At 38.7% G+C, this 27,253-nt stretch overlaps 1 protein-coding gene across 2 annotated transcripts; it reads right to left on the bottom strand.

Moving 5' to 3' along the window:
* Window positions 1–5,237: 5,237 nt before the first annotated feature.
* LOC143286027 (regulator of microtubule dynamics protein 1-like) lies at window positions 5,238–25,581 on the bottom strand. Of its 2 annotated transcripts, XR_013055745.1 has the most exons (11): window positions 25,459–25,581; window positions 20,703–20,817; window positions 19,569–19,595; window positions 19,038–19,372; window positions 16,995–17,084; window positions 15,882–15,937; window positions 14,854–14,941; window positions 13,691–13,721; window positions 12,913–13,046; window positions 11,013–12,039; window positions 5,238–10,950 (listed from the first exon to the last, which is right to left on the bottom strand). XR_013055745.1 is itself a non-coding variant. In XM_076593537.1 (10 exons), the coding sequence occupies exons 1-10, from the start codon at window positions 25,546–25,548 to the stop codon at window positions 11,986–11,988; spliced, it is 1,020 nt and encodes a 339-aa protein (XP_076449652.1). In that variant the 5' UTR covers window positions 25,549–25,581; the 3' UTR covers window positions 5,238–11,985. The 2 variants fall into 2 exon arrangements, 1 of the variants encoding a protein (XP_076449652.1); XM_076593537.1 differs by having other exon boundaries at window positions 5,238–12,039.
* Window positions 25,582–27,253: the final 1,672 nt, after the last annotated feature.

The raw sequence follows: 27,253 nt of genomic DNA, 5'->3' as shown, positions 1-27,253 counted from the left end.
GCAATACAAGAACATCCAGGAGTCAGGACCTGGGTGCGGCCCGGCCCCCTTGAAGTGTAAGGAGTTCAGGGCGGAAACACTTGACTGAGGGGGGCTTCTTCTCTGAAGACCTTGTACTGTCCAGCTCTCCCTCGAGTTTCTAATCACTCACACGCACACACACGGACTCAAACGTGTAAACTCATGGAGACAGCAAACGAGCCATAGAGACAGACAGAGAAACCACCCGGTGACAAATTATTTCCCGGTTCTGACCAATGTCCATGACGGGCGCAATAGCCGAGTGGTTAAAGCGTTGGACTGTCAATCTGAGGGTCCCGGGTTCGAATCACGGTGACGGCGCCTGGTGGGTAAAGGGTGGAGATTTTTACCATCTCCCAGGTATGTGCAGACCTGCTAGTGCCTGAACCCCCTTCGTGTGTATATGCAAGCAGAAAATCAAATACGCACGTTAAAGATCCTGTAACCCATGTCAGCGTTCGGTGGGTTATGGAAACAAGAACATACCCAGCATGCACACCCCCGAAAACGGAGTATGGCTGCCTACATGGCGGGGTAAAAACGGTCATACACGTAAAGGCCCACTCGTGCACATACGAGTGAACGTGGGAGTTGCAGCCCACGAACGCAGAAGAAGAAGAAGACCAATGTCCATGAGAACTGGAAACAGAGAGAGAACGGCAAAGCTGACACAAGTTATTCACAGAAGAAAGGAACACGCAAAAACCACTTTCCCCGTTATCAAAGCATTTTATTTGATACTCATCTCAACAAACAAAACATTCAACACTATACGGCGAATTAAAATCGCAATATGATGATGTTCCTCGGATAATACTGCCACATCACTAAATGAAAACACTGGAAGTATCTGACGACAAACATATTGTCGCCCATGAAATTGTTTGGCTCAAAAACCTTTGGTCTTAAAACCATCAATAGCCATACATGACAGTGACTGGGCTTATGCTGTGTAAGCCGTTTGAATGTTGCAAGAAAAAGGTCGAGTCATCACTGGCATTGTCTGGATTGAGTTCAAAGATATATAATAAATATCTGACTTTACTGCATATGTCTGTTGATCTATACACCCAACCAAAGTGCTTTTGAAACTGAAAAAAAAAAAAACCACCACCACCAACAAAAAAAAACCCCACCCCAAAACACTAAAATGTGAATACCAACATTGTACATAAAATAAGCTTGTGACAAAAGGAATTTCTCATAATTCAAAATTGGGTCAATTTTTTTAGGGTTTTTTTTTTTTTTTAATTTATGTGTCAAAACCAGTACAGGTTGGAAAAAATGGAAAGCACAGTAAAGGCAAAATGCTCAAGGTCCCATTGCTCTTTTACCACCGTCAGTGCAGTGAATTCATGGTATTCACTGTGTCTAAGACTTGGCGTACGAAGGCAGACCCCAGTCCTTTCCTTATGCCGTTTTAAATTCTTTATTTGTATTTAAATTTTTTTTTTTTTAAATGTATCACAACAGATTTCTCTGTGTGAAATTCGGGCTGCTCTCCCCAGGGACAGTGCATCACTTCACTACAGCGCCACCCATTTTTTTTTTTTTTCCTGCGTGCAGTTTTTATTATTTGTTTTTCCTATCAAGCTGGATTTTTCTACAGAATTTTGCCAGGAACAACCCTTTTATTGCCGTGGGTTCTTTTACGTGCGCTAAATGCTTACTGCACGCGGGACCTCGGTTTATCGTCTCATCCGAATGACTAGCGTCCAGACCACCACTCAAGGTCTAGTGAATGGGGGAGAAAATATCGGCGGTTGAGCCGTGATTCGAACCAGCGCGCTCAGATTTTCTCGCTTCCGAGGCGGACGCATTTACCTCTAGTCCATCACTCCACTATTTATCCAGTCAGGTACCCATTCACACCTGGATGGAGTGAAGAAAATCAAAGTAAAATGCCTTTCCCCAAGGACACAGCACCAGCCCAAAACGGAGACTTGAACCCTGGTCACTGGTGAACGCTGGATCAGAAATCTAATGAAACTCCTCACCAATGCTGTCACAGTACCTTGGAACAATAGCAATTTCTTGAAGCGCTGTACTTTGTTGTTAATTCATAAAACCAGTGTTGGAGAAAACAAATAATGCACTAGGCCATCAGAACTATATTCTTGCAATTCGGAGAAAAATGCTGTTCCACAAACAAATCTCATGGTAGTTATTATGCTGGACATACATCGTCATCAATACTGTTGTCTACATACATCATGTAGAAAATAGTCGCATTGGGACTGACAATAACAGAAGATTTTTTAAAAGTCAAACATACTGAGAATATGGATATATTAGAAGAAGAAAAAAAAAGATAATAATAATAACAGAATCACAAGAAGAAGAAAAAAAAAGAAAGAAAAATCTTTTCGTCCCCCTCAGATGTAATGTCCAGCATAAAACCCATCAGGTACTGTCTGTCTTGCTGAAATTAAATCTAGAAAACCCACACAAAAACTTCAAACAGTTAATATAACCACCCTTCAAACATAGCTGTTGATCGTTTCTTTTATTTTCACACTTGGGATCAGAATAAACACCTCTTGTCACAAGCTCATACAATTATATATAAATAGGAGGAGTTTGTATTATACTCCATGTTTGGTGATACATATACTTACCATATCAAACTGGTGCAAACTAGACGTATCGGTTTGCAAACCAACAGGCCTAGTTTGCATCAGTTTGACTTGGTAAGTATATGCATCACCAAAATTCAAACTGTGCGTGTGTGTGCGTGTGTCTGTGTGTATGTGTGTACATGCACGCTCTTGTATACACACACAGTAAGAAAAAAAACCAAAAAAAAACCTCAAAAGCACCAATATTTATACAGTTTCCTTAATTTGTTTTGAACACTCAGGAAGATATCAACATCACAGTACTAGTATGACAGTCAGTCATATCAAAGACTATGACCATCAGGACAGCAGAAGAGGCAACTGCTATTACTGACCAGTAATCGGTGTGTAAACATTTGAGTATACATAGTATTTTTTCCCCCTACTCTCTCTCTTTTTTTCCTTCAGTTATGTTTTAAAGTGAACACGAACAAATACACATTTCCAAACATTAAACGAAATGTACAGATACGAATCAAATCATGGTGTTCATAGCCAAGCTGATGCAATGTTCCGAACAGTGTGTAGAGGAAATTAAATGACAGAGAGAGAGAGAGAGAGAGAGAGAAACCGAAGAAAATTATAATAAAGAAATAATTCAAAAACACACAGAACAACAAATTATCAACAAGTAGCCGTAACAGGTTCAGTAGACACTGAACTAACATTGAGAAAGTGGCCTTGTTTGTTTTGTTGTTTTTGTTGTTGTTTGGCTCTCAGCGAAACAGTTACACCTACTTGATTACTTCAAACCTTCACACACACACACACACACACACACACACCCACACACACACTTTTTCTCTTTTTGTTTTTTTCTGAAGGTTTTGCTACATGTACATTGGGTTAAATATACAGTATCACATGACGGTTGACGAAACTCCAAATGATCCAAAGTTCGACAGAGAGACAGACAGACAGAGACTGAGACAGATTCGCAAATAAAAACGAGTCATAATATAAACAAATATAAGCTTTAAGAAAAAAGAAAAAAAAACACACAAAAAAACACACACACAAAAACACACACAAAAAACACCACCACCACAAAATCCCCCCCCCCCCCCCCCCCCCCCCTTTCCATTGTCAATTCCCATTAATGTTCATCAAAAAGTAACCGAGATGACAAACTCTCTTCGCATGGTGACTAACAACTATCAGGTTTGTAGTGCAAACATCACTGTCCACCAAATCATGTGTGGTGTGGTGTTTCAATGATTCTATGCATCCATGTGCAAACATGACATTCAACAAACTGAAGGTTCCGCTTGCACATGTAACTTTGCGTACAGATTGAAGGGAGTGGGGGAGTGGCAATGCATGTGTAATTTTTGTAAACTGATTTTGGTCTGCACTGAACTTTTTTTTTTCTCTTTCTTTCTTTTCTCTCTCTCTCTTTGTGTCTTTTTTTTTTTTTCCTTCTTCCTTTTCATTTGTATCTAAAAAAAAATGAAATTAAATTAAAAAATTTTTAAAAATCAAAATTTCAGCAACACCAAAACTATGATTGTCTCTGTAGGTACCATTTAAGGCAAGTGCCCCTTGTAATGCTGAAGATAATATGTCTGCGCAGGTGTTTAATTTACAAACATGGTAAAAAAAAAATTTTTAAACCCACACACACCATCAAACAATGAACTAGATACAGTGGAAAGTCCAGATATATATGTCATAAAACAATATCAAACAAGACTAACACAGCACAAACGGAGATACGACATAAGAAAGACATCCATTAGAAGAAGTGGAAGATTCTGGAATCGCACAAGACAGACACGACATTGCCTTACAAAAATCTGTTGATGACCAGACGCACAGATGCTGATGTTCCTGAGATCTATAACTTGCGTAGAAAGGCAAGAATATTAGCGTAGTAATTGGAAAAAAAAAAAAAGAAAAAAATGACATCCACAAAATCTTCAACCATTACATTATTATATACTAAAGGTGTCACAGGTTCAAGTGTGTATCATTCAGAAAAGGAGACTTATGAAGAACACAATTCAGGAAGAACATTCAATCAGTACATAATCAAATCATTATTAATTCTTGTACTGTCGAGTCACTGGATGTCACAGCAAACAGACAAGCGGTCACATATAAATGATGCACTTTCTATTAATATAATATCAATGTGGAAATAAAATGAAGAGAAATTGGAGGGGGGGGAAAAAGGACAACTTTGAAATAATCTCATTCAGTGTTACATCTCATTTTGTTGGCAAAAAAATTAATTCTACGCTTTGGTGTTCAAACAGCTGTACTGCTTGAGGAATTCTTACAATTCATCCAGTTTTAAAGTAATCATCATTGATGACATGCACACACACTAGTGAGTTCCAAAATCTAAACAAGAACGAGGTGGGTTTTTTTTTCATTACAAGTATTGAAATGATCTTATCACAATGTGCTACAAAATACAAGCAGCAGAGATTCAAGTGAGAGTTGTACTTCTAGGAGACAAAACCCTCAGCCTTGTCAGCATGCGCAAAACAAAACAGAACTCTTCAGAATACTAAGGGTATTCTATGAACTTTTTGCAACACTTCTTAGTCAAGGAGAGTAAAAAAAAATTTTTTTTTTTTTAAATTAAAAAAAAACAAACTAACCCCAAACAAGTAGATGAATCAGAAATATGTTTCTAACATTAATAGTCAGTTTTGTTGTTCGTTTTTTTAATGACAAAGCAAGAAATATTATTTACAACAGCTCAAAAAGCACACAACATGAGTCACTTTCTTCCAGTATTTCTTTTTTTCCAGTCACAACCAACATTTCCTGAACACCTATACTCATGGTATACTTCCTTTGGTTTGTTTAACCAATACTTTTCTCCAACGTAAGTTGAGAAAGCAAAATTCTAAAACTGTGCAAAGGATAGAGAAAATATTACAGAAAACACAAAGAATTTAAGCAACTGTTGTTTTAAGTATTATTTATAGACCGTTGTTTGGGGTATCATTCATAGACTGCTGTTTTCAGTATCATAAACAGACTGCTGTTTTAAGTATTGTTCATAGACTGTGGTTTCAAGTATTATTCATCGACTGCTGTTTTTGGTATTATTCATCGACTGCTGTTTTTGGTATTCTTTATAGACTGCTGTTTTCGGTATTACTTATATAACCGAACAATGACAACAGCAAGTTAAGTGGTTTCTGTTCACATTCACATCACCGATACCTTCAAGTCCATTCTGCATTATTGCCCATTTCTTCACTGCTCTCATGTCCTTTATTAACCCATTCAACCCCCGAGGAGCGAGGAGTTCACAGCCTTTACAGGCTTCCACACCATACTGGTGCAGAGAAAATGCAGAAAATACAGTTTTTCCTCCAAATTACATGTGGACACATACAAATTAGTCTCCTTTTCTTTGCGACATATGCAAATGTAGGTATGCGAAAACCGTTCTGAATGAGTTAATTAATTAAACTCCCATCCCTCTACCAGCTTTCCCTTCTTTTTCGTGTTGTTCGACTGAGAGATAAAAGAAACAACTCGCATGTCTAGAACTCAACGGTCTGAAACAGCAGAGACAAAAATGTCCTTCCATGCGAGCACAGTGTATGAATGACAATACCATCAGCACTCTTAACAACGTCTAAAATATCACTTTGGTGAACTGATGTTGAATCAATGACCTACCAACGACAGGGAATCATGAATGACATCTTAGCTACATCCTTGGAAAGGATCTATGATGACAGTCCCTTGGGTGATCTGATCATCAACTGAACACTAAAAGAAAAAAAAAAGTAGAAAAAAAGAATAGCATCAAAGCAAGTCTTTGTCTTGCTGTGACACACACACACACAGACACATACACACACACACAAACACAGACACAATCACTCTCCTTAAAACAAGAGTTTCACACTAACCACTTCTATTAAAAAAAAGCAACACCACAATTTCAAGTTCACAACTCCCACTTGATAAGCTTTAACAATCAAAACATACACAATCATTCAGTTTTCTGATATTCTCCCTCCTCTAAGACGTCGTATAGCACCAACTACGACAGATGAGGAAGTGAAGAAAGAAATACTGTCGAAAAAACCAACATATTCAATCCTTCACAAAAATTTCCTCTGAACACATTCAGCAACGATCGTCAGGACATTTGTCCACATAAGTATTGCTGTCCTGTTAAACTACACACTATTGCAGTGCATTGACTGTATAGCATTAACCTTCAAGTCATGATAAATATTTTGGTCCAATAAAAAAAAATTTTTTTTTAAATCAGTTCATCATCAAGCACTTGCACTGCCAGTGCGTGGTAACAGGCTCTCTGTTGAGGGTGTCGTCATACCAATAAATAGGTACACAGATGGAAGACTGCCAATAAGTGTTATAGTTGACAGGAAGAATCAATAAGAAGGGACATACATCTTTTATGTTACTTCCAACAGTATGTATGTGTGTGTGTGTGTGTGCGTGTGTTGGGATGAGGATGTTGAGACATTTCTATTTTGAAACTAGTTCCACAGTTTCACAAGTTTGCTTTGCTTTACTCTTAGCTAAATACATGCAATCATAAAAAAATATTTTAAAAAACTGTTTTTCAAATTCATAATCAGTCTAGCAACTGATTATTTTGGCACCGTTTTTTAAGAAGCACTTTCTGCAGTGTCTACATTTTCAAGCTTGTCTATCTTTTTTCTCTCAAGTATTTGTGCAAAATCACAAGCACAAATACATGTCTATACAAACATGCATACAATCAAAGCAAATGTCCATGTGTGTATATTTGTGAAATTATAAATAAACATGCTCAACGTCAATACTTAGTTGTTCTTTCTTTATAAAATTTACAACATGCAGTCTACTCAATTTTAAAAAAAAAAATCAAAATATAGAAAACATTAACAGAGAGAGAGCTAGAGAGAGAGATTCATACAGAGAGAGAGAGAGAGAGAGAGAGAGAGAGAGATTCATACCCTCACTCATACCCTCATACAGGCATGCAAAATTGATCCCTACCTCCAACACACTCACTCTCCTGCAAAATGCCATGAAAACACCCACACAATCTTTAACCCTTGCATGTCTCAGTTTTCCCTGCCTGACGCTAGTAGTAGCGATGAAAAATAACTTATCACAACCATGCACTGGCCAACACTCTCAAGATCAAAAGGGGGAAAAAAAAAAAAATAAATAAATAATAATTTTTTAAATCAACTCTCGATACTGAAAGATCCAGTCCTGAGAGATAAGATGTGCTGTGACCCGAGACAGTAACTGCCTATTGTAGTGTAGTGTAGTGTAGTGTAGTGTAGTTTGCGAACTTACTCTATCACTGTCTCTGGATGTATCTGGGTCTCTGTGTAATAAGTGTAGTATAGTGCAGTGTAGTGTAGTGTAGTGTATGATCCTGTGTGACTAGTGTAGTGTAGTGTAGTGTAGTGTAATGACTCTCTTCTTGTTTTTTCCTCTACAAAAATAAATTGATTTGAGATCAGCTTCCCATTCTTTCCATCAGATCATTTTGTGAAATTTTCTCTCTCTCTCTCTCTCTGATCTTTACACAAATTAGTCTGAGATTGGTCTCCCCTTTTTCATTTGCTTTCTATCACACCATTTAAAAAAAAAATAAAATAAAATAAATCAGTTTTTTTTCTTTCCTCCATCCATGGAACTTACTTAAGAATGGTCTCCCCTTTCACATTTGCTTCACACCAGATTTTATTTTTCAATCAGTATATTTGAAATTGGAGAAGAAAAAAAAAAAAGGTTCCACCCCTGCCCCATGTCAGATTCAGGTGATGTTAAACTTTCTTTGTGGAGAAAAATACACAGGACTGATTTCATTCATCATGTTCTTTGTCTTATTCTTCATTTCATTCATGTATTTCAGCTTCTAGATCTATTTCTTTGGTTAAATCCTTAGTATAAAAAAAATATAAATAAAAAAATCAGTGGAAAGAAGTATATAGTTTACACATACTATTTTCAATGGTGATACATCATTTATGAACTTATTTAATTTTTTTTCTGTGGAGGGGGTTGCGGGAGGGGGTTGAGGGGGCCATTGAGTATTGTTTACACTATTTCACAATGTCATGAACTAATGAAATTTCCACTGATATCTGTCGCGTATGTCGTCATCTTCATAACATGCAGTTTGACACACAACTGGAATATCAACACTTTTCCACATGAACCAAATAATGACTTTAGAATCCCTGAACAAGGAACTAAACCAACACTCCATCCACAATACGCTTCACCGTCAGTGTCGGTAATTTCATGACAGTGCGCACACACATGTACACATACAAAATGTATGCAGACTGTGCGCGCACACGTGTATACATACACGCATACAAACACGTCTGTTTGACTCCAATCATGACCAGAGTATTTCCTTTTCTTTTTTTTTTTTTGCTCTGTATATATATATATACCCTGACCCATGACAAATGCATGGGATACATACAGGAATATGTGTATAACAAAACAATACTGAATATATACACGACACTCATCAAACTAAGGGAACATCAACATTTTAAAACAAATACACTGTGTGACTGTGGTACATATTACTGGTAAAACTTTTTCTTGAATAAAAAAATTAAAAATAAAAAATTGCGCTGACTGACTCATCATATCAGTCCTATCAAAGATAAAGAAACTGTTCGCATTCGAGGTATGGAAAAGAACAAATCATATAAACAAACATGCACACGTAATAAATAAACCAAAATGATCATGTATACACAGGCTTGATATAATGTACGCATGACTGTATATTCTGTCCACACAACACGCTTGTAAGCACAGATGTACACGCATACACATCAAAGAGCAGTTTTACTAATGTATATGCATGCGAACAAGCACACACACACACACACACACACACACATATACATTATACACACACACACACACAAATACATTATACACACACACACAAGACCAAAGTGTGTTTTGACTTCAGAGAATCAGTTATTGAAGAAACAAGGACAAGAGGGCTGAGAAGAATGACAGCAGAAGGTGTGTGTGTGTGTGTGTGTGTGTGTGTGTGTGTGTGTGTGTGTGTGTGTGTGTGTGTGTGTGTGTGTGTGTTCTACTGTCAATCTTACACAGGCCTGATTTACTGAAAATCATCAATCTGAACAGCACTAACTGTATAGTAAAGTAAGTACAATGTCTTAGTCCTTCTCTCCCAACTGGCCTTTGACTTACGAAACCAAAGCAAAAACATATGTACAAGACAGTATGATCATTCACTGATACAGTGATGCATTTCTCTGTGTGTGTGTGTGTGTGTGTGTGTGACCGATTCAGCATTCAACTGGCCTTCTGAAAGTACAAGTCACTGTCACCTAAGTTATCAAACTACCCCACAGACACAACAAACTACCCCACAGTGAGAAAATAGGTATCAAACCTGACAAAGATACATTCAAGCTGTGTGCTTAGCAAACTTCATCTGCAAAGTTCTTGTGATAATATTTGAGTCATAGCCTTTTTTTAATTTATTTTTTTTAAAGTAACTAATTGTTGTAACTGACTTGATGCCTTTATTTATTAAACTCTTCTCTGAAAACTGTTTCTATCCCTCTCCCCCTCCCCCCCTCTCTCTCACACACTCTCTCTCTCTCTCACACACACACAAATGTATATAATACACCTAAGCACCCCCACACTCAAAACATATTAAAAAACCAGCAAAACACCAGTCTCCTTCAATAATAAGAAACTAACACACACACACACACACACACACCAGCTTCAACGCAAGTTAGTTTGTTTTGTTTTTTTAAAAGAATAAAAGGAAACACATTCCCTGATTTGTTCAACAGGACAAAGTATAACATCTGAAGAGACAGAAAATTGGTGACCATTCCAAGTTATGTTAAGTTTAATAAAGTTTAATAAAACGCTGCCTCAAAGCCAGGAACAGTCGTGGCTCCACCCTAAAGGCCTCTGCAAAACAATGAATCACTATCATTTTCCCCCCACTTCATCATTCATAAAGACCTTTCTTAGGGAGATGGTCAACAAAATTATTGCTCTGCGTCCAGCCACTAACTCATAAAAAGTGACGACCAATAACTACTTTTTTTTTTTTGGTCTTGGCCAATCACTGACGTCTCAAGACGTTAAAACAGTTGTTGTTTTCAAAAAAACAACAACAAAAAACAAAAAAAACATATTGCTTTGTGCCCTGCTACTAACTCATAAAAAAGTGATGACTAATAACTGTTATTCTTCTGTTTTTGACCTATCACTGACGTCGTCTCAAGATGTCAAAACAGTTGTTGTTTTGAGTTGTGCAAATAACTGGAATTACCTCATAATATTCACCAACTATGATTCCTAGAACGTTCAAGTTGTGCAAATAACTGGAATTACCTCATAATATTCACCAACTATTGTTTCCAGAACTGACAACGACGACGTTTTTGGTGGTTGTTTTTTTTCCCTCTCTCACCATGATTGCCAACTAATATTTCATGTAAGTACTCCCAAGCCAAGCTTCACTTTCTGTTTTAAGCTTTCACCAAAAAATGATTATCAGCCATCACAGTGACAACCGTAAGAATGATTTCATGATGAGCAATGATTCACTGCTGCCCTTCTTAACTAGTAGTTGTCGAGATAGCACGATGAAAACGACTAGCCAACAATTCCTACTTTGCTAATCTTAAAGACCCCCTGATGGATACGAGTCACTTGCTTCGCCAGTCGTAAAGGTCACCGAATGACGATGAATAGTTGTTGCTTCTTACTTGGTCCATCATAATGCATCCCCTGAGAAAAATGACTAGATGTTATTCTTAAATTATCAGCTGTTAGCATTTGTGCCTAGTGCAAATGTTCGGCTCAGAGCTCCAGCTTGACCTAAGAGTAATACATTTCAAAACTGGCCGAACGTCTCAAGGCTCCAACACTAACTGCACGGGGAAATGATGTCAGAATGTTGACCTCCACAATATAACCTGTGACAACAGAAAGATAGTTCATCACTGACTTATCCAAGAAAAAAAAATATAACAAAAATAAAACAAATAATCAAAATATGTGACAACAAAGAGATGACTCACTTCTCCAAGAAAACAAAACAAAAAAAAAACCACTGTTCACAACAAACAAATAGATCATGACCAACTTCTTTGAGAATTAAAAAAAAACACAAAAAAACATAACAATAAAACAAAAACTCCAGCCATACAGTATACACATAAACACACATAGAAGTAAAACAAAATTTAATAATTTTTAATTTTTTTTTTTTAAAGGGAAAGAAAAGTCAGTGGTGATGAAAAAAGAGTGACACAGTTCCTCCCCCTGAAACCTGGCGCAGTCAGTGGATCGTCACGTGCCTCTAGTGGTGATGGTGGTCCATCTTTTTGATCATCTCTATGGCCTTGGCATGGGCCTGCAGGACAAACATTTTCTGTTGTTTTTTTTGTACAAATAACAAATACTTAGTACAAAGTAGACAAACAAATATACTTTCTCTTGTCAACTGGAAGACCATGGCAGATCAACAAGAACTTTCCCTTTCCAATAAGAATACACATGATGATGACAGATGATGATGATGATGATGATAATAATAATGATAATACCTTTAAACAGCACTACAATACAAGCAAGCTCCAAGTGCTTTAGAAATCCAATACTGAAAATAAATTGAGTAAGCATAGATGAAGTGGAAATATAACTATGATAAAAGAGTCATGAAAACACAATCATTTCATGTTATAAAAGCAGTCTACAAAACCCAAAAATTAGAAAAAACACTCAGTGCAACAACTTTTACAGACTTAAGCACAAACATACATATGAACAAGAACTGTCCTTCAGTACCCTAGTAAAATGACCAAAGCTTTAAGCACTAGCAAGGAAAACAGGCCACGTTATGTTAGTCGTATTTGACTATCACCATCAGAACAGCAGAGGAGGCAACTGCTGTCTCCAACATCTAGGCCACAATCTGATTATAGTGGAGAGTGTCTTGCCCAAGTTATACACATCCCCACTCTCTCAGCCAAGAGAGTTTTAGGACAGTTGGCGTTTGGGACGGTCCCCAAAAAGCCAACTCATCCCCAAGGCTGCAGCACTTCAGAGCCATTGCCTCCTAGTTTGAGAGTCACTGTCCTCCACAAAAAACTGGGCTGTAAATGAATTCCCGCTGCAGTGAAACAACTACTCATCATACAGCTCTCACTTTGCTGCCGTCCCAACGGTAAGCTTAAGTCAATCTGTGAGACAAGCCAAGCGTAGAGCCTGAAAGAGGAGATAATACCTGTCGATCATCAGGGGACTGGGGGGTGGTGAGGAGGGCGCGGTTGAAGAGGTTACGGGCCTTGTCGTACTGGTGGAGGTGGTAGTGGGCCCTCCCGGCCATCACCAGGTTCATGCTGAAAAACCCTGGGGATGCTGGGGGGGGGGGGGGGGGGGGGGGGGTGGACACACAGCACACACATACAGTGATCTGCCTAATATACACACACTTTGCACTCATGCACACGCACATACTCATTCACTCACACGCTCATGCACACACAAAATCACTCTCTCTCCATTTCTCTCTCTCTCTCACACACACACACACACTCTATCTCTCTCACACACACTAACTCACTCCCTTACACACACACACACACATATATATATATATAAATATACACACACACACACACTCACTCATACACACACATTATCACTCACATTCTCTCCCTATCTCTGACACACACACACAAACACACCCCCTCTCTCTCTCTTATATATCTCACACACTAACTCACTCACTTACACACACACACACACACATATATATATATATATATATTACATACACACACACAAACACACACATACTCACTCACACATAATCAATCACATTCTCTCTCACACACACACACACACACTCACCAAAACAACAACAAAAAAACAGGAGAGAGACAGATAGAGTACACAAACGTTTACCAAAGCAGAGAGATAGACAAATACACATGGAGATAAAATATATCTTCACCACACGCAGTAAACACAGATTTATAAACCAAAACAAAAAGCCTTACCTTCTTCTGCCTTGTTAAAGTAATCAAGAGCCTGAAAAAAAAAAAAAAAAAAGAAGCATGAGAGATAAATGAACAAGCAAGCAAACTTCTTTTCTTCATTATAGCAAAATTAAGTAAACAAGACAGTCTCCTAATCATATGTTCACACTTGCACCCCACCCCAAGACATTTTACCTATCCTAACCCTGGTTGACAAATCAAATTGAAAAACAAAAACATATCAGGCACGAAAACAGCTGAAGATAAAAACACAGAACATAATTATTTGATGGGGATCTGGGGTCAGAACGTTAAGATGCATGTAAGTTTCGAAGAGGCACCCTGAAACTAAATGGGTTCTACTTCTAGCATTTCAGTGTCTCAAAATGGACATTAAAATGTGAGCTTGTGTGAGGTCCTTCAGAATATATCTTTTTTTCCCCTCAAATTTCTTAATTTAAAATGATTACAATCGTGTTGAGGGAAACGGCTATACCTGGGGGAAGCTAGCTAAGACAGAACAACATAGGCAACAGTAAATATCTCTGGTGATCTGTGAGTGTCCACAACGCACGAAGAGGGCCAGCTTCCCAACAATCAAGTGACAGAACACACTGACACAAGGAATACAAAGCAGAACAAGATTGGACAATCGTTCGGAAACCATGAACAGTGTACAACAGTACGATTCAGTCTGTTTCTACATGACAGCTGCTCACAGCTCATTGCAGTACAATTCAGAATATTTCTACAAAGGCAAAACGTTCTACTTCATAATCATACTATAATAGGAAATTTTCTATCTAAAATTACGTTTAAATAACATGCTTACCGTGACCCAACTAGTGCAGACTCCGGCAGGGGTCTGACATTCCTGTCCTGTGCAAACTACTATCCGCCTATGCGGAGAAAACGAAAGTACTACAGCCGATAACCTCCCGGAAGTAGGTAACCTCCCCTTTGTCCCCCTGGCTAGGGCCCTCTTTTTCCGGCAGCCATCATGACTCCTGTTCCTGTGCTCTCCATACGGCTAAGTTTTTTTTTCTTATTTTCTGTCTGTCTGTCGATTCTCTGGCGTTCTTGTTTTTTGTCAAATTATGTCTCCAACCAGGTCACATAATTATGTAGCTCGATTGGGCGCTATAATATGATAATTATATAATAATGTAATTATATATATCCACCTGTTCAAAGGTTGTGTGGGGTGGAGAATGGAACAGAACAGCTAGCAGCTTTTTCTGATACCACGGCAGATGAGCAAACTCAAAACACCTGCAAAAAAAAAAGAAAGAAATTTTTTTTTAAAAACATCAACAACCAAGGTTTACAGGAAGACAAAACAACAAAAAGTTCAGACAAGAGATGCACACATGCAGCAACAGTTTGCTAGGAGAGGGGCAGTTTCCTTGACTTTGAGAGCTGTTTTCTTGAGCAAGTTGGAGCCTTTCTCTTTCGCTGGCGACCACGGATTATACAGAGTCCTTCCAGGAACGAAAGGGATATCACTTGCTCTGGTTACCATCAAACACTCTTAACTCCCTTGTGCAAGACCCAGAGAAAAGCCAGCAAAACCCAGTGAAGTTACTCAAATTTTGTATGAAGTGGAGTGATGGCCTTGAGGTAACGCGTCCGCCTAGGAAGCAACAGAATCTGAGCGCGCTGGTTCGAATCACGGCTCAGCCGCCGATATTTTCTCCGCCTCCACTGGACTTTGAGTGGTGGTGTGAACACTAGTCATTCGGATGAGATGATAAACCAAGGTCCCGTGTGCAGCATGCACTTAGCGCACGTAAAAGAACCCACGGCAACAAAAGGGTTGTTCCTGGCAAAATTCTGTCGAAAAATCCACTTCGATAGGAAAAAAATATAAAACTGCATGCATGAAAAAATTTAAAAAATGGGTGGCGCTGTAGTGTAGCGACGAGATTTTCCTGGGGACAGCAGCCCGAATTTCACACAGAGAAATCTGTTGTGATAAAAAGAAATACAAATACAAACAAATACAAATATTGCTTCTCTTTCCTTGTTCTAATAATGTTTGGTTTGTTTTTGTAAGTCAGAATGGTGAAGTTGGGGTTTACCATCGTTTCTAATTGTGTCAGATTTGATCTACACTGACCTGATCTGTTACTGGCAAAATGCTCTCTCCTCTGTTCTCTCTTTTGAACAGTGCTTTAAGTTTTAAGTTGTGGACAGCACAAGATAGACTTACCAGTATCCTAGAGAATGGAGTGATATCGCATCCTTAGGGTTGAGAGATACCGCTTTCTGAAATAAACAGTGAATAATTAATACACTGCACACATGTAAACATATAAGAAAACGCACACATATGCACATGTATATACTACATAGGAACAGAAAGAAATGCTAGCAGTAGTTCATTTTTACTTTTTTTTTTTTTTTTGCATCCCCTGTTTTAAGTTGGACATACAAACTTGCACATGTATAAACACACACATAATGACAAATTTATTCAAACACACACACACACACACACACACACACACAAATGAGTAACTTATGAATCTTCAAATTTCACATCCACTTGTTTTAAACTGAACTGAAATCAATCAAGTCATTGTGAAGACAAACACACACACAAAGTGCACACACACACACACATGTGTGTGTGTGTGTGTTTGTGCATGAACAAACACACATGCACAAACACATACAAAACATTATATAAATAAATAATACACACACACAATACTCTGCAAACTGTTAAGGCAGGATTTCAACCCAGAGGTAATCTGCTTGTTGTAAAGCCAAAATAAATACCACACACCTTTTGAAATCATTATCCTATGCCCCCCACACATAAATTTTCCAAACAAAACAGCAAAGCTGAGCTCAGCACAAACTTGGAGTTGATAAGTCTTAAGGGAGGGCACCCCTTCAGCAGTTCACTGTCTAACAGTACCACACACATTTTAACCTCCCTTGCCTTGTTTTGTTTTGGAAACGTAAGTTGCAAAACATCAGTTATTCATGGGCCAATACTCTTTTTTTTCTCCAGACATTTCCCCATTTCATATTTCTTCCTATTTCTTTCATATCCTTCAACACGGCTTTTTGGAAGCCTTTGAATTGTGATTTTTCTCCTAAAGAGATTTAAAACACCATGAAATTATAAGTGGTGTCTCTTAATCATGAACCATGGGAAGGAAAGAGAATACACTAACATTGCCTGAATCTTAAAGGTAACTCTCTATCCCCATTTCATCAAAATTTCTTGTACAATAAGTATGTTAAGAATATAAAACCCAGAAGACACATGAACAAGGAAAGAAGAAGAATTATTACAAAAAATGATTCTTACCTCATAATGATCACGTATTATAAACGCATTCATATACTGCGTTTTGATGCCATGAATTTCACTGCTGTAGTGCATCATGGTAGCATACCACTGCACATCAAAAAAGTATATATATATAAATGAAAAACAGAACATTACCAACAAAATGCCTATCCTGAAAATGCATATCCTGATACATAATGCATGGGCATATAGATGTAGAATCCCGTGCATTATTTTGCAAGATTTACTGAACAAAAGGATAAAACAAAGAAATATGATTATAGTCACTTGTTTTATGCACTATCAGTATGCTGTGTTACTTTTTGTCACATCTGATTTATATCTGACATCTGGGTTGCTTTTTTTCCCCAGTGAGATTGTATCACCTGTGCAATGATAATCTTTTTTTTCTTTTCTTAATACAAGTTTAACTGTTTTCCTGTCAAATTAGATTTTTCTATGGAAATTACCAAGGACAAAAAAAAACCCCAACCTCTGTTGCCATGGGTTCTTTTACAGGCATTAAGTGCATGCTGCACACGAGACCTTGGTTTTGTTGTCCCATCTGAATGACTAGCACCCAGACCACTTAAGGTGTAATGGAGGGGAAGAAATTCTAGTAAGTGTGGGGTTTGATCCTGTGCGCTCAGATTCTCTAGTTTCCAAGACAAACCACCACTGGCCTGACAAGGCGCAATAGCCGAGTGGTTAAAGCGTTGGACTTTCAATCTGAGGGTCCCAGGTTCGAATCTTGGTAGCGCCTGGTGGGTAAAGGATGGAGATTTTTCCCATCTCCCTGGTCAACATATGTGCAGACCTGCCAGTGCCTGAACCCCCTTCGTGTGTATACGCACGCAGAAGATCAAATACGCACATTAAAGATCATGTAATCCATGTCAGCATTTGGTGGGTTATGGAAACAAGAACATACCCAGCATGATGCACACCCCCGAAAACGGAGTATGACTGCCTACATGGCGGGGTAAATTAAAAAAAAATATTTAAAAAAAAAACCGGTCATACACGTAAAATGTTAAATGTTACATGTTTGTCTTAGTGTGTAGGTGTGCGTGCCTGAAATCTGATTGAATGACACAAGAAACGAATGATGAGTGCCCAATGGCAGCCATCAGTCGGCTCTACCCAGGTAGGCAGCCTGTTGAGTAAAGGACTCCGTGTTTGTAAAGCGCTTAGAGCTTGGTCTCCGACCGAGGATAGGTGGTATATAATTATCCATATCAATCAATCAATTCTACAGCATCTTGTTGTTTTACGATACTTTGGTCAACCAGTGGTGGACAGAGTGAGTATCTATTTTTAGATCCAAATGAAATTATTTCCCCTGACTCTACTATCAGTGCTCCGTTTGCTTGTGTTGTGTGAGTATGACAGAAAAAAAAACCCACTCAGCTGCACACACATTTTTACCTCCCTTGCATCCTTTTGAATCCCCCGATCATGAGGTGCTAAGATCTATTCTCTATTTGTTATCATTACAATTCTTTTCTTTTCTTTTTGTGTGTGTGTGTGTGTGTCTGTGACTATTTTTCTTTGTCTTGTAATCTTCCTGTTTTTCTTAACACTCTTCCACAACCTTTGTGGGAAACTTTGGATGTTGTTCATTGCACTGTGATGTGATTTTCCTAACAATGCACTGAGAAAACCACTACATTTCAAGCAATGTCTCCAGTAGACCATTGTGGCAATTATCCATACCACTGACACAGCAACTTGTGCTCAACACCTGCTAATACTCTTACTTAACTCTCCCTCTAATTTAACTAACTTATCATCCATTGATGACTACTGAATAGAGATCATAGTTCTACACATATCAAAATCTGGGTTTACTCTTGGGGCTGGATGGAATTCATGTTCTTCAATTTATATGCAAGTATCATATCTCAATAAGCAAGAACACTGAATATCCAAATCAAAAAACACCACCCAACAACACACCAACTATCAGAATTTTATGTAAAAAAAAAATAGATAAAGAAATAAATAATCAAGCCACAGACCGATCACAACAAGAAACAATAAATGAATAAATCCTCTTACGGAGTGACAGTTGGGGTTCTGGTCGTTCAGCTTCAAGCCACGCTGGGCAAATGAAAACCCCTCCTCCATCAGAACTTTCTTCTTGTGGTCGTCCCCCTTTTCCCCCTGAATCTTGGCACACACGCAGCATGTGCGGGCCAGTCGCCATAGCAGCTCATCGTTCTCGATATGTTTGTATGGCATGAGAAACTTGCACAGCTCTTCATAGCGGTGCTCAGACTGTAGCTTATCAGCCTCCACTATGAGGGCCTGTATGTCCACATCCTTCTTATTGGAGTTGACGTCGCTTTTTTCTTTTTTGCTGTTTTTGGTGGCGGAAGAAGAAGGAGGGTCCACTGTGTTGGGGGAAAAAAAATGAAATAACATCAGAGTATGAACAGCACACATTCTTCTATCAGTTTGAAAACATGAACTAATAAATTGGTGCAACTGTAAGTAATTTTTTTTTTTCACTGCTGCATTTGCAGAGAGTAAATCAATAAACTTTCAATTTTTTATTGTTTTTTGTTGTTTTTTTTTTTTTTTACTTACCACTACTGCACCAGTCATCAGGCAAATCTGGAGAGAAAAAATCAACTATATCATATCTCACGAGAATTGAACAGGTGAACTGTATCATAATAGACTGTGAATGTATGCTCTTCTGTGTGGACTACCTTGATGCAGCTTGTAAATGCTTGACCAAACTTTCTAAATCTGATTCTGTGGATTTTCTTTTATTCTTTTAGATTTCTATTAATCCCCTTCCAATCTTTAAATCCACCAAATCTTAACTGTGATCATACGTATTTGAAAGATACAAATGTAGAAGCTATGTGGCCAGTCATGTGATGGATCATACGTATTTGAAAAATACAAATGTAGAAGCTATGTGGCCAGTCATGTGATGTAATCAAAACTGATATCAATTATTATGCATAACTGAAAGCTCAGCAGATGTATGAGTACTAAAACAAAGAAAAAATATATCCCCAGGTCACATACCTTCCACAAAAAGTTGTTTTATGGGTTTATTTGTTTTGTTTTGGGTTTTTGGTTTTTTGCTCTGTGTGTGTGTGTGTGTGTGTGTGTGTGTGTGACTGTGTCACTGTGTATGTGCATCGTATTCTAGCAGATCCTACAGCCCGTAAGTAAAGGGTACAATTTATCTTGTACCTGTAAAGTCAAAATTATCAGTAAATAAGTCACACACACACACACACACACACACACAGAGGAATGGAGAGAGGACTTGCAATGGAGATAAAAACACAGCTGATGAGCTTTGGTACAGTATAATAATGATAATAATAACAACAACAATAATAATGATAATAGATAGTGCTTATACAGTGCAAACTCCCCATGTAATGGGCTCTAACTTAGCGCCTTACATGAAACAACACACATATATAAACAGCAGTGCACCTCTGCACATGAAAAACAACAACAAATAACTGTATGTGTATTTATACACCAAGACAATGAATAATACAAATTGCAAGTATGAACAATCACGCACGCACGCACGCACGCACGCAAACACACGCATGCACGCACGCACGCAAACACACGCATGCACGCACGTGCGCGCAGACACATGACAAAAAATACCCTTACACGCACGCACGTTTGCCCACACGCACAGAGCAGCATAATCCAATAAAAAATAGAAGAAAGACTTGCCTGAGCGCGTGTGCTGCTGCTGATGGTCCTTCATGGCGAGATTGACAGGAAGGGCCATCCACAACAGACCTACCCAGGTGCTGATGCTGACCAGGTCCTGCCCACGGCCACCACTCTGAAAAACAATGATAAAACAATCATGATTTTATTCATAAACAAGCACCACTTGTCTGGAATGTTGACCTAGAGGTAATGTGTCACCATGGAAGAGAGAATCTGAACGCACTGGTTCAAATCCCATAGTTGCCAGTATTTTCTCCCCCTCCACTAGACCTAGATAAACTGAGGTCCAGTGTGCAGCATGCATTTAGCACATGTAAAAGAACCCACGGCAACAAAAGGGTTTGTCCTTGGCAATATTCTGTAGAAAAATCCACCTCGATAGGAAAACAAATAAAACTGCAGGCAGAAAAAAATACTAAAAAATGGATGGTGCTCTCAGTGTAGCGATGCGCTCTCCATGGGGAGAGCAGCCTGAATTTCACACAGAGAAATCTGTTGTGACAAAAAGAGTAATAGTAATACAATACAATACTCCACATGTTACAGTGAACTCTAACTTTTATAGTTCTATACACCCCATAAGAAACAATGCGTATATATTATATAAATTATGATAATCAATACAATATATATATATATATATATATATATGTATATGTATATATATATATGCATATATATAATGTGTGTGTGTGTGTGTGTGTGTGTGTGTGTGTGTGCATTATTTAGGCATTTTGATAGCGATAACCTGGAGAAACTTGCTGAACAGGTCTTGAACTTTTGTACAGCGCCCTAATAATTCTTTACAGAGTTCAGGTAGAAGAATCTTATAAATGGTGTATTCTATAATTTAAAAAAATAATAATAAACAAAAAACAACAACTAAAAAACAAAAAAAATCTAACAATTGAAAGTTTGAGCATTTTCTTTTTAACCACACACAAAACATAGACATTACAGAGCAAGACTGCATTATTATGCAATACTGCTCCCATGAGGCCCCAAAGACTAAATCGAAAATGACGTATGCATTGTGCAACTTTTTCAAGGTTTGTCGCTGAACACTTTGTAGATCATAGATTGATGTCAACCAAAAACAAAAAAATCTAAAATACATTACTGCTTCTTACAGTTACACCATATTGAGGCCTTTTGAAAGAAGAGTTCTACATAAAACTTTATTCCAGTAAACTGTTCTACACATCATAAATGAGTGCTTGGAAGCAAATAAAAAATGGGCCAACATCATACATTTATATATAAAACTAAAAGCAGTTTTCTCCTCTGCAGCAATTTGGGTAGTTCTACTAATAATAATGTACCACAGTAGTGCCACTACCAATACCAGTCTTTTGTATTAGCTATCAAGAACTAGTATTTTACATCAAACTGACATCTGTTAAAATAAAAAATCAATTACATACATCAACAAAACCTGATTTAACTACCACTTGTGATTTCACAACATACTTCAAGTTCAAGCCAGGTCTTTGGGTAATGAGAGACTGGGAATTAAAACTACTTAACTGGCACTGAAAATCATCAAGTATTTGCTGTCTATTATTGTGTTAATTATGCCTTTGGACCTTTTGCTTGGTTTTCAATGTTTTATTTTTTTTATAATTTAATCATAATTTTGTTTGTTCCTTGGCTGTAGAAATCCAAATGACTGCTTGCAATACAGCCATACGGCTGAACAATAATAATACCATAATTTCGTAAAATTTCACTCATAAACAAAAGGAGACACACGTGATTATTCTTAACCTGGATCAAATTCAGACATTCTCTGATCTTAAATCATGAATTTTTCTTTTTTTCTTTGAATAAAAAAAAACAAACCAGAATATCACAGGGATATCTGCAGAAGAATCGAGCTCTTGTTTCACAGTGTAGGTAACTGAACACACCGAATTTTCACTGATCAGAACCTGACCGCTTTCAATACACACTCTTGACGTCCTCACACTCGACCTGTCTGATGTAAACAAGAGCACGCTCTGAAATTCTCGACCGGTTTTCTGTACACTTCTTTTGCTACTTTGTAACCTACATCGGAAAGAAAATAGCGCCCGTTAACTACTGATTGATAATGTTTAATGTTTCGTTAAGTGATATTTCTAGCGCTTGCAGACAATATCTGTCCACGGAAAATAACTGCATTTTTTTTCTAACTTGATAGGTTCAACAATATTGACCATGTATGCAAAGAAAGCAAGATGTTCTGTATTCATGTGCAGACGTCTTTCACATACTATTCGTCACTCATAGGTCATGTGACAAAATTCAGTGATTCTCAACATGATACTGATTGAGATCCAGCAGAATCTAAATGAAAGAAGGCCTGGCATGAACTTTCCAAACGTACATGATTGCTTAAGAAATAAGACATTTTTGCAGGCACACGTTTTCGGTCGTGCCCGAGTGCAGATTACTGTTGAAATGCTTGCCACCATTCTCGTCTGCTTCAGTTTCACTTCAATCTTCAAATTGGAAGGTCAGCCGTCATTACTGACTATTAATGACCTGTGCGCGCAGAGGCGTAAAAAAAACACACACCCCAAAAAACAAAAACAAAAAAAAACACTTGTAGATAATCAAGAATTTTGTTGAATGAAATAGGCCTTTTCCATACGCTCTTTGCTTTATTTATATAAGAAAAACTACCTCCACAACAATGATATCTCCACAACTGTCAACACCTGTTCTCATCGCAAGTGAAACAATTCGCTCGTTGTGACTACAATACGTGGGCGTTCACAGTGGCGAAACCGGCGACCAATTTTCGACTCCATCAAAAGTGCTGACGGATCAGAGCACGATAAACTGACTGACGGATGACTCATCTTTGGGAGAAATTTAAAGTATCTGCTGTTATGTCATCACGGTTTTATCCGAAACGTAACTGAATGGAATCAGAACGATCACCGTCGGATCTCAGTCAGTTGCGTTACTGGTGTCTTGCTCGTCGTCAATGATAAGTTACATCGTCTGTCGAATTATGAAGCGGCGTCTAATCCGTCGTGAAATCACACACACACACACACACACACACACACACACTGGAATAAAATATGCAAAGACCACAGCCGGAGCACGGAAACCCATACTCAGCTCACTGAACATGAAGATAGCATCATCTACGATGAGAAGGGGGAGGAAGAGATCGAATTGAGGAATTAAATGAAAAAGATAAAAATAATCATAACAGCCGCTTGATCGTTGTCCCCATCCGACTTGCTTTGTTCAGACCATTTCATTCTAAGTCCGTTAATCTTATATATACGCTGACTGGTTGTTTTTTTGTTTGTTTGTTTTTGTTTGTTTTTTTGTGGGTTTTTTTTGTTTGTTTTTTTTTTTTGGGGGGGGGGTTGTTGTTGTTTGGTTTTTTTTTGGGGGGTCATCAGCTCATCAGTGGGGGGGGGGGGGTAATTTCAATGAAAAATAGATCAAACGGAATACTGGAAAACTTGCACTGAGTAACAAAGGATTTCTGTGTTATTATCTATTCATTGTAGTAACACGTGGCATGCAGCAGATTTGTGGAAAGGAAAAGATGCATATCATATGTAGGAACTGTCGACATGATAAAACTCAGGACCACGGAAACACATTTGGTACTTGGTAGTGACTGGAGTCAGTCACACTTTCGTTTTCGACTCAGTGGATCCGCTCCACTGACCCCCCCCCCACCCCCCCGGCCACCCCTAGTGATTTGCTGATCTGCGGGGAGAGAGAGAGAGAGAGGCAGAGACAGACACACACAGGAAGACATAGACAGATAGGCACAGTGAGACAGAAGCAGATGGGGACTGACAAATGACATCGATCAGTGCATATCTACAGAGAGGCTGAGGCATAAAGAACACACACACACACACACACACACACACACACACACACACACACACTAGCACACACACACACACACACACACACACACACACACACACACACACACACACATGCACGCACACGTATTTAATACTGGACCATCCGTGAAAATGCGAGACAAAGAAACATTGAGAATGGGTGAGAGATACAGAGTGTAACCTTATGTCACACAGAGAGAGAGAGAGAGAGAGAGAGAGAGAGAGAGAGAGAGAGAACGGGTGGGGGACCACAGTGGGTAGGCGGGATGAGGGAGAGAAACAGACAAACGAACAGAAAGATGGGAAGGGTTCGAAATGTCCGTGTTTCACTCCCTCGATCGGATTCGTGTTTCCGGTCTGAAGCCCTTCCTTGTTATTATTTTGGAAGCCCTTCCGTATTATTAGTGTTTATATTTTTTTACGACCACACAGCCTGTGTGTGTGTGTACGGTGTGTGTGTGTGTGTGTGTGTGTGAGAGAGAGAGAGAGAGAGAGAGAGAGAGAGAGAGATACGTACTGTTGTCGGCGGTATGTCATGTGTGTGTGTGTGTGTGTGTGTGTGTGTGTGTGCCGGTGTGTGCGTGCGCGTGTGTGTGTGAACTTAACTGACTGTTGTCAGTGTGTAGTGTGTATGCCAGTCAACAGTGTGCCGTTACCGTGACGTAGTGTGTGTGTGGGGAGGGGTGAGGGGGTGGGGGTGGGGGTCAGAGTGTGTGTGAGTGCCGTGTGTGTGTGTGTGTGTGTGTGTGTGTGTGCCCAACTGACGGACGGATGCCGTGCGTGCGTGATGGAACGCCCGCCAGCTTAAAAATAAAAACAAAACAAAACCAAAAAAAAAAAGAAGCAATTTTATAACCTGCCCATGACGCATTACACCTCACCTGCAGGCATTTCTCTGGGAAATGAATCATGCTAAGTACATCAGCTGACATGACGTCGCCTCTCTCCCCCATGCAAAGCACACTCCCCATTTCCTTTTGGCTTTCGGCAATGCCGGCGTGCGCCATGGCCCTTTGCAATTCTACTCTTTTTGTGTATTGAAATATGCACAATGTGCTTACTAAATGCGTTAACCTTGTTTTGTCTTCACAAAGTTCGTGATGGGAAGACAGGTGCGTAATTCATGCGTGAACGGTTGTGGTCTGATGTTCTGACGAACCACTGACACGCCTGCAGAGAGAGAAGCCGTTATGACGACCCCCTCGGCAGACAGCTAAATATAGATCTCACGAGTCGTGTGGTGTGGCACGGCCGTTGCAGGCTAACTGAGGCATAGGCACATGCTAATAATTTCACGGTGGTTTCTCTAGAACGGAGGATCAGGAGCGATTCGGACTGCCATTATCTGTAGGGGTGGACACTCATGTAATGCATGAGCGCATGAAATTAAACACAAATAAACTAACTGTTGGATATTGCTGCATCATAGTATATGTAGCTCCAGTAGCACCAACAGTAACAGCAGCTGAAAAGCTGGGCGCTAGTTGTAGTAATTGTAATTCTAGAACTGGCCTGTCAAGCCACAACCAAGTCTGCACCAGAAACATCACACAGAGTGCAACTCCATACTCCACAGTCTCCAAAGACTGACAGATGCCCACAACCACCAGTTGTAATTATGTGTTAAGATTTGAAATCTTTAATCAGTGGTGGCAGAAAATCAAGTTGTGCCCACATCACTAACAAATGATACAGAAACAAGGAATAAGATATTAAAGAAAACAACAAAACTTTTCTTTTTTCTTTTTTTTTCAAACACCTTCGACAAAATGACAAAAACTACAACAGATGATGCAAAGTTCACAAACAATTTTTTTTAAACAAAAGTAAAGCAGACACAACACAGGCAACAAAATCTTAACACCAATTGCCAAGTTCTTAACACACAAAGATATTCACTTGCAGTTATACACATGACCACCCCAGCCACCACCCCAAACTGCTGAATATACAAAAAGAATGCTTTAAATATAAAGAAACAAAACAACCAATAACATTAACCACTGCAGCAATCATTAGCTTACACAGTTTAGGGCGTACCTGAATTTTACAAGCATATTCTTGTGTGTGTGTGTGTGTGTGTGTGTGTGTGTGTGTGTGTGTGTGTGTGTGTGTGAGTGAGAGTGAGAGAATTATGGATTGCTTGTATCAAAGCACTGGGGTAACTGTCAGCTTTTAACAGCTTTGAGATTTCAAATCGCTTTTTTTTCCTTTTTGGCATGTGTGTTTACCAATTATGGATCATCTCTGTGTAACTGGTACTAAATTCACTCATTTCGTAAGTCCCAATGCAGCTACATGTGAACGGACAATCACTATATATCAAGAAGGTATTTGGGACAAGAGTATTCAGACTAAAACCAATCACTCTGTCCATAACTTCTTCTCTGTGTGTGTGTGTGTGTGTGTGTGTGTGTGTGTGTGTGTGTGTACATGTGTGTTTGCACATGTGAAACTGTGAGTAGGTGAAGGCTAAACTGAAAGAAGGATATAAGATGTGTCCTACATTCCAAGCTATCATACTGTTCAAGTCTTGACAATACATGCAACTGGTTCTCATCACAAGAACAAATGAAATGATTTGTAATGTCAACACCAAAATGACTTTTATTCAGAACTGTTGCTTGATTCTTGAATATCTGGTTGATTCACTGGTTGTTTGGCTGCCACAACTAT

Source organism: Babylonia areolata, chromosome 9 (genome assembly GCF_041734735.1).
Source record: "Babylonia areolata isolate BAREFJ2019XMU chromosome 9, ASM4173473v1, whole genome shotgun sequence".
Taxonomy (NCBI): domain Eukaryota; kingdom Metazoa; phylum Mollusca; class Gastropoda; order Neogastropoda; family Buccinidae; genus Babylonia; species Babylonia areolata.
This window is presented reverse-complemented; position numbering and strand designations above follow the sequence as displayed.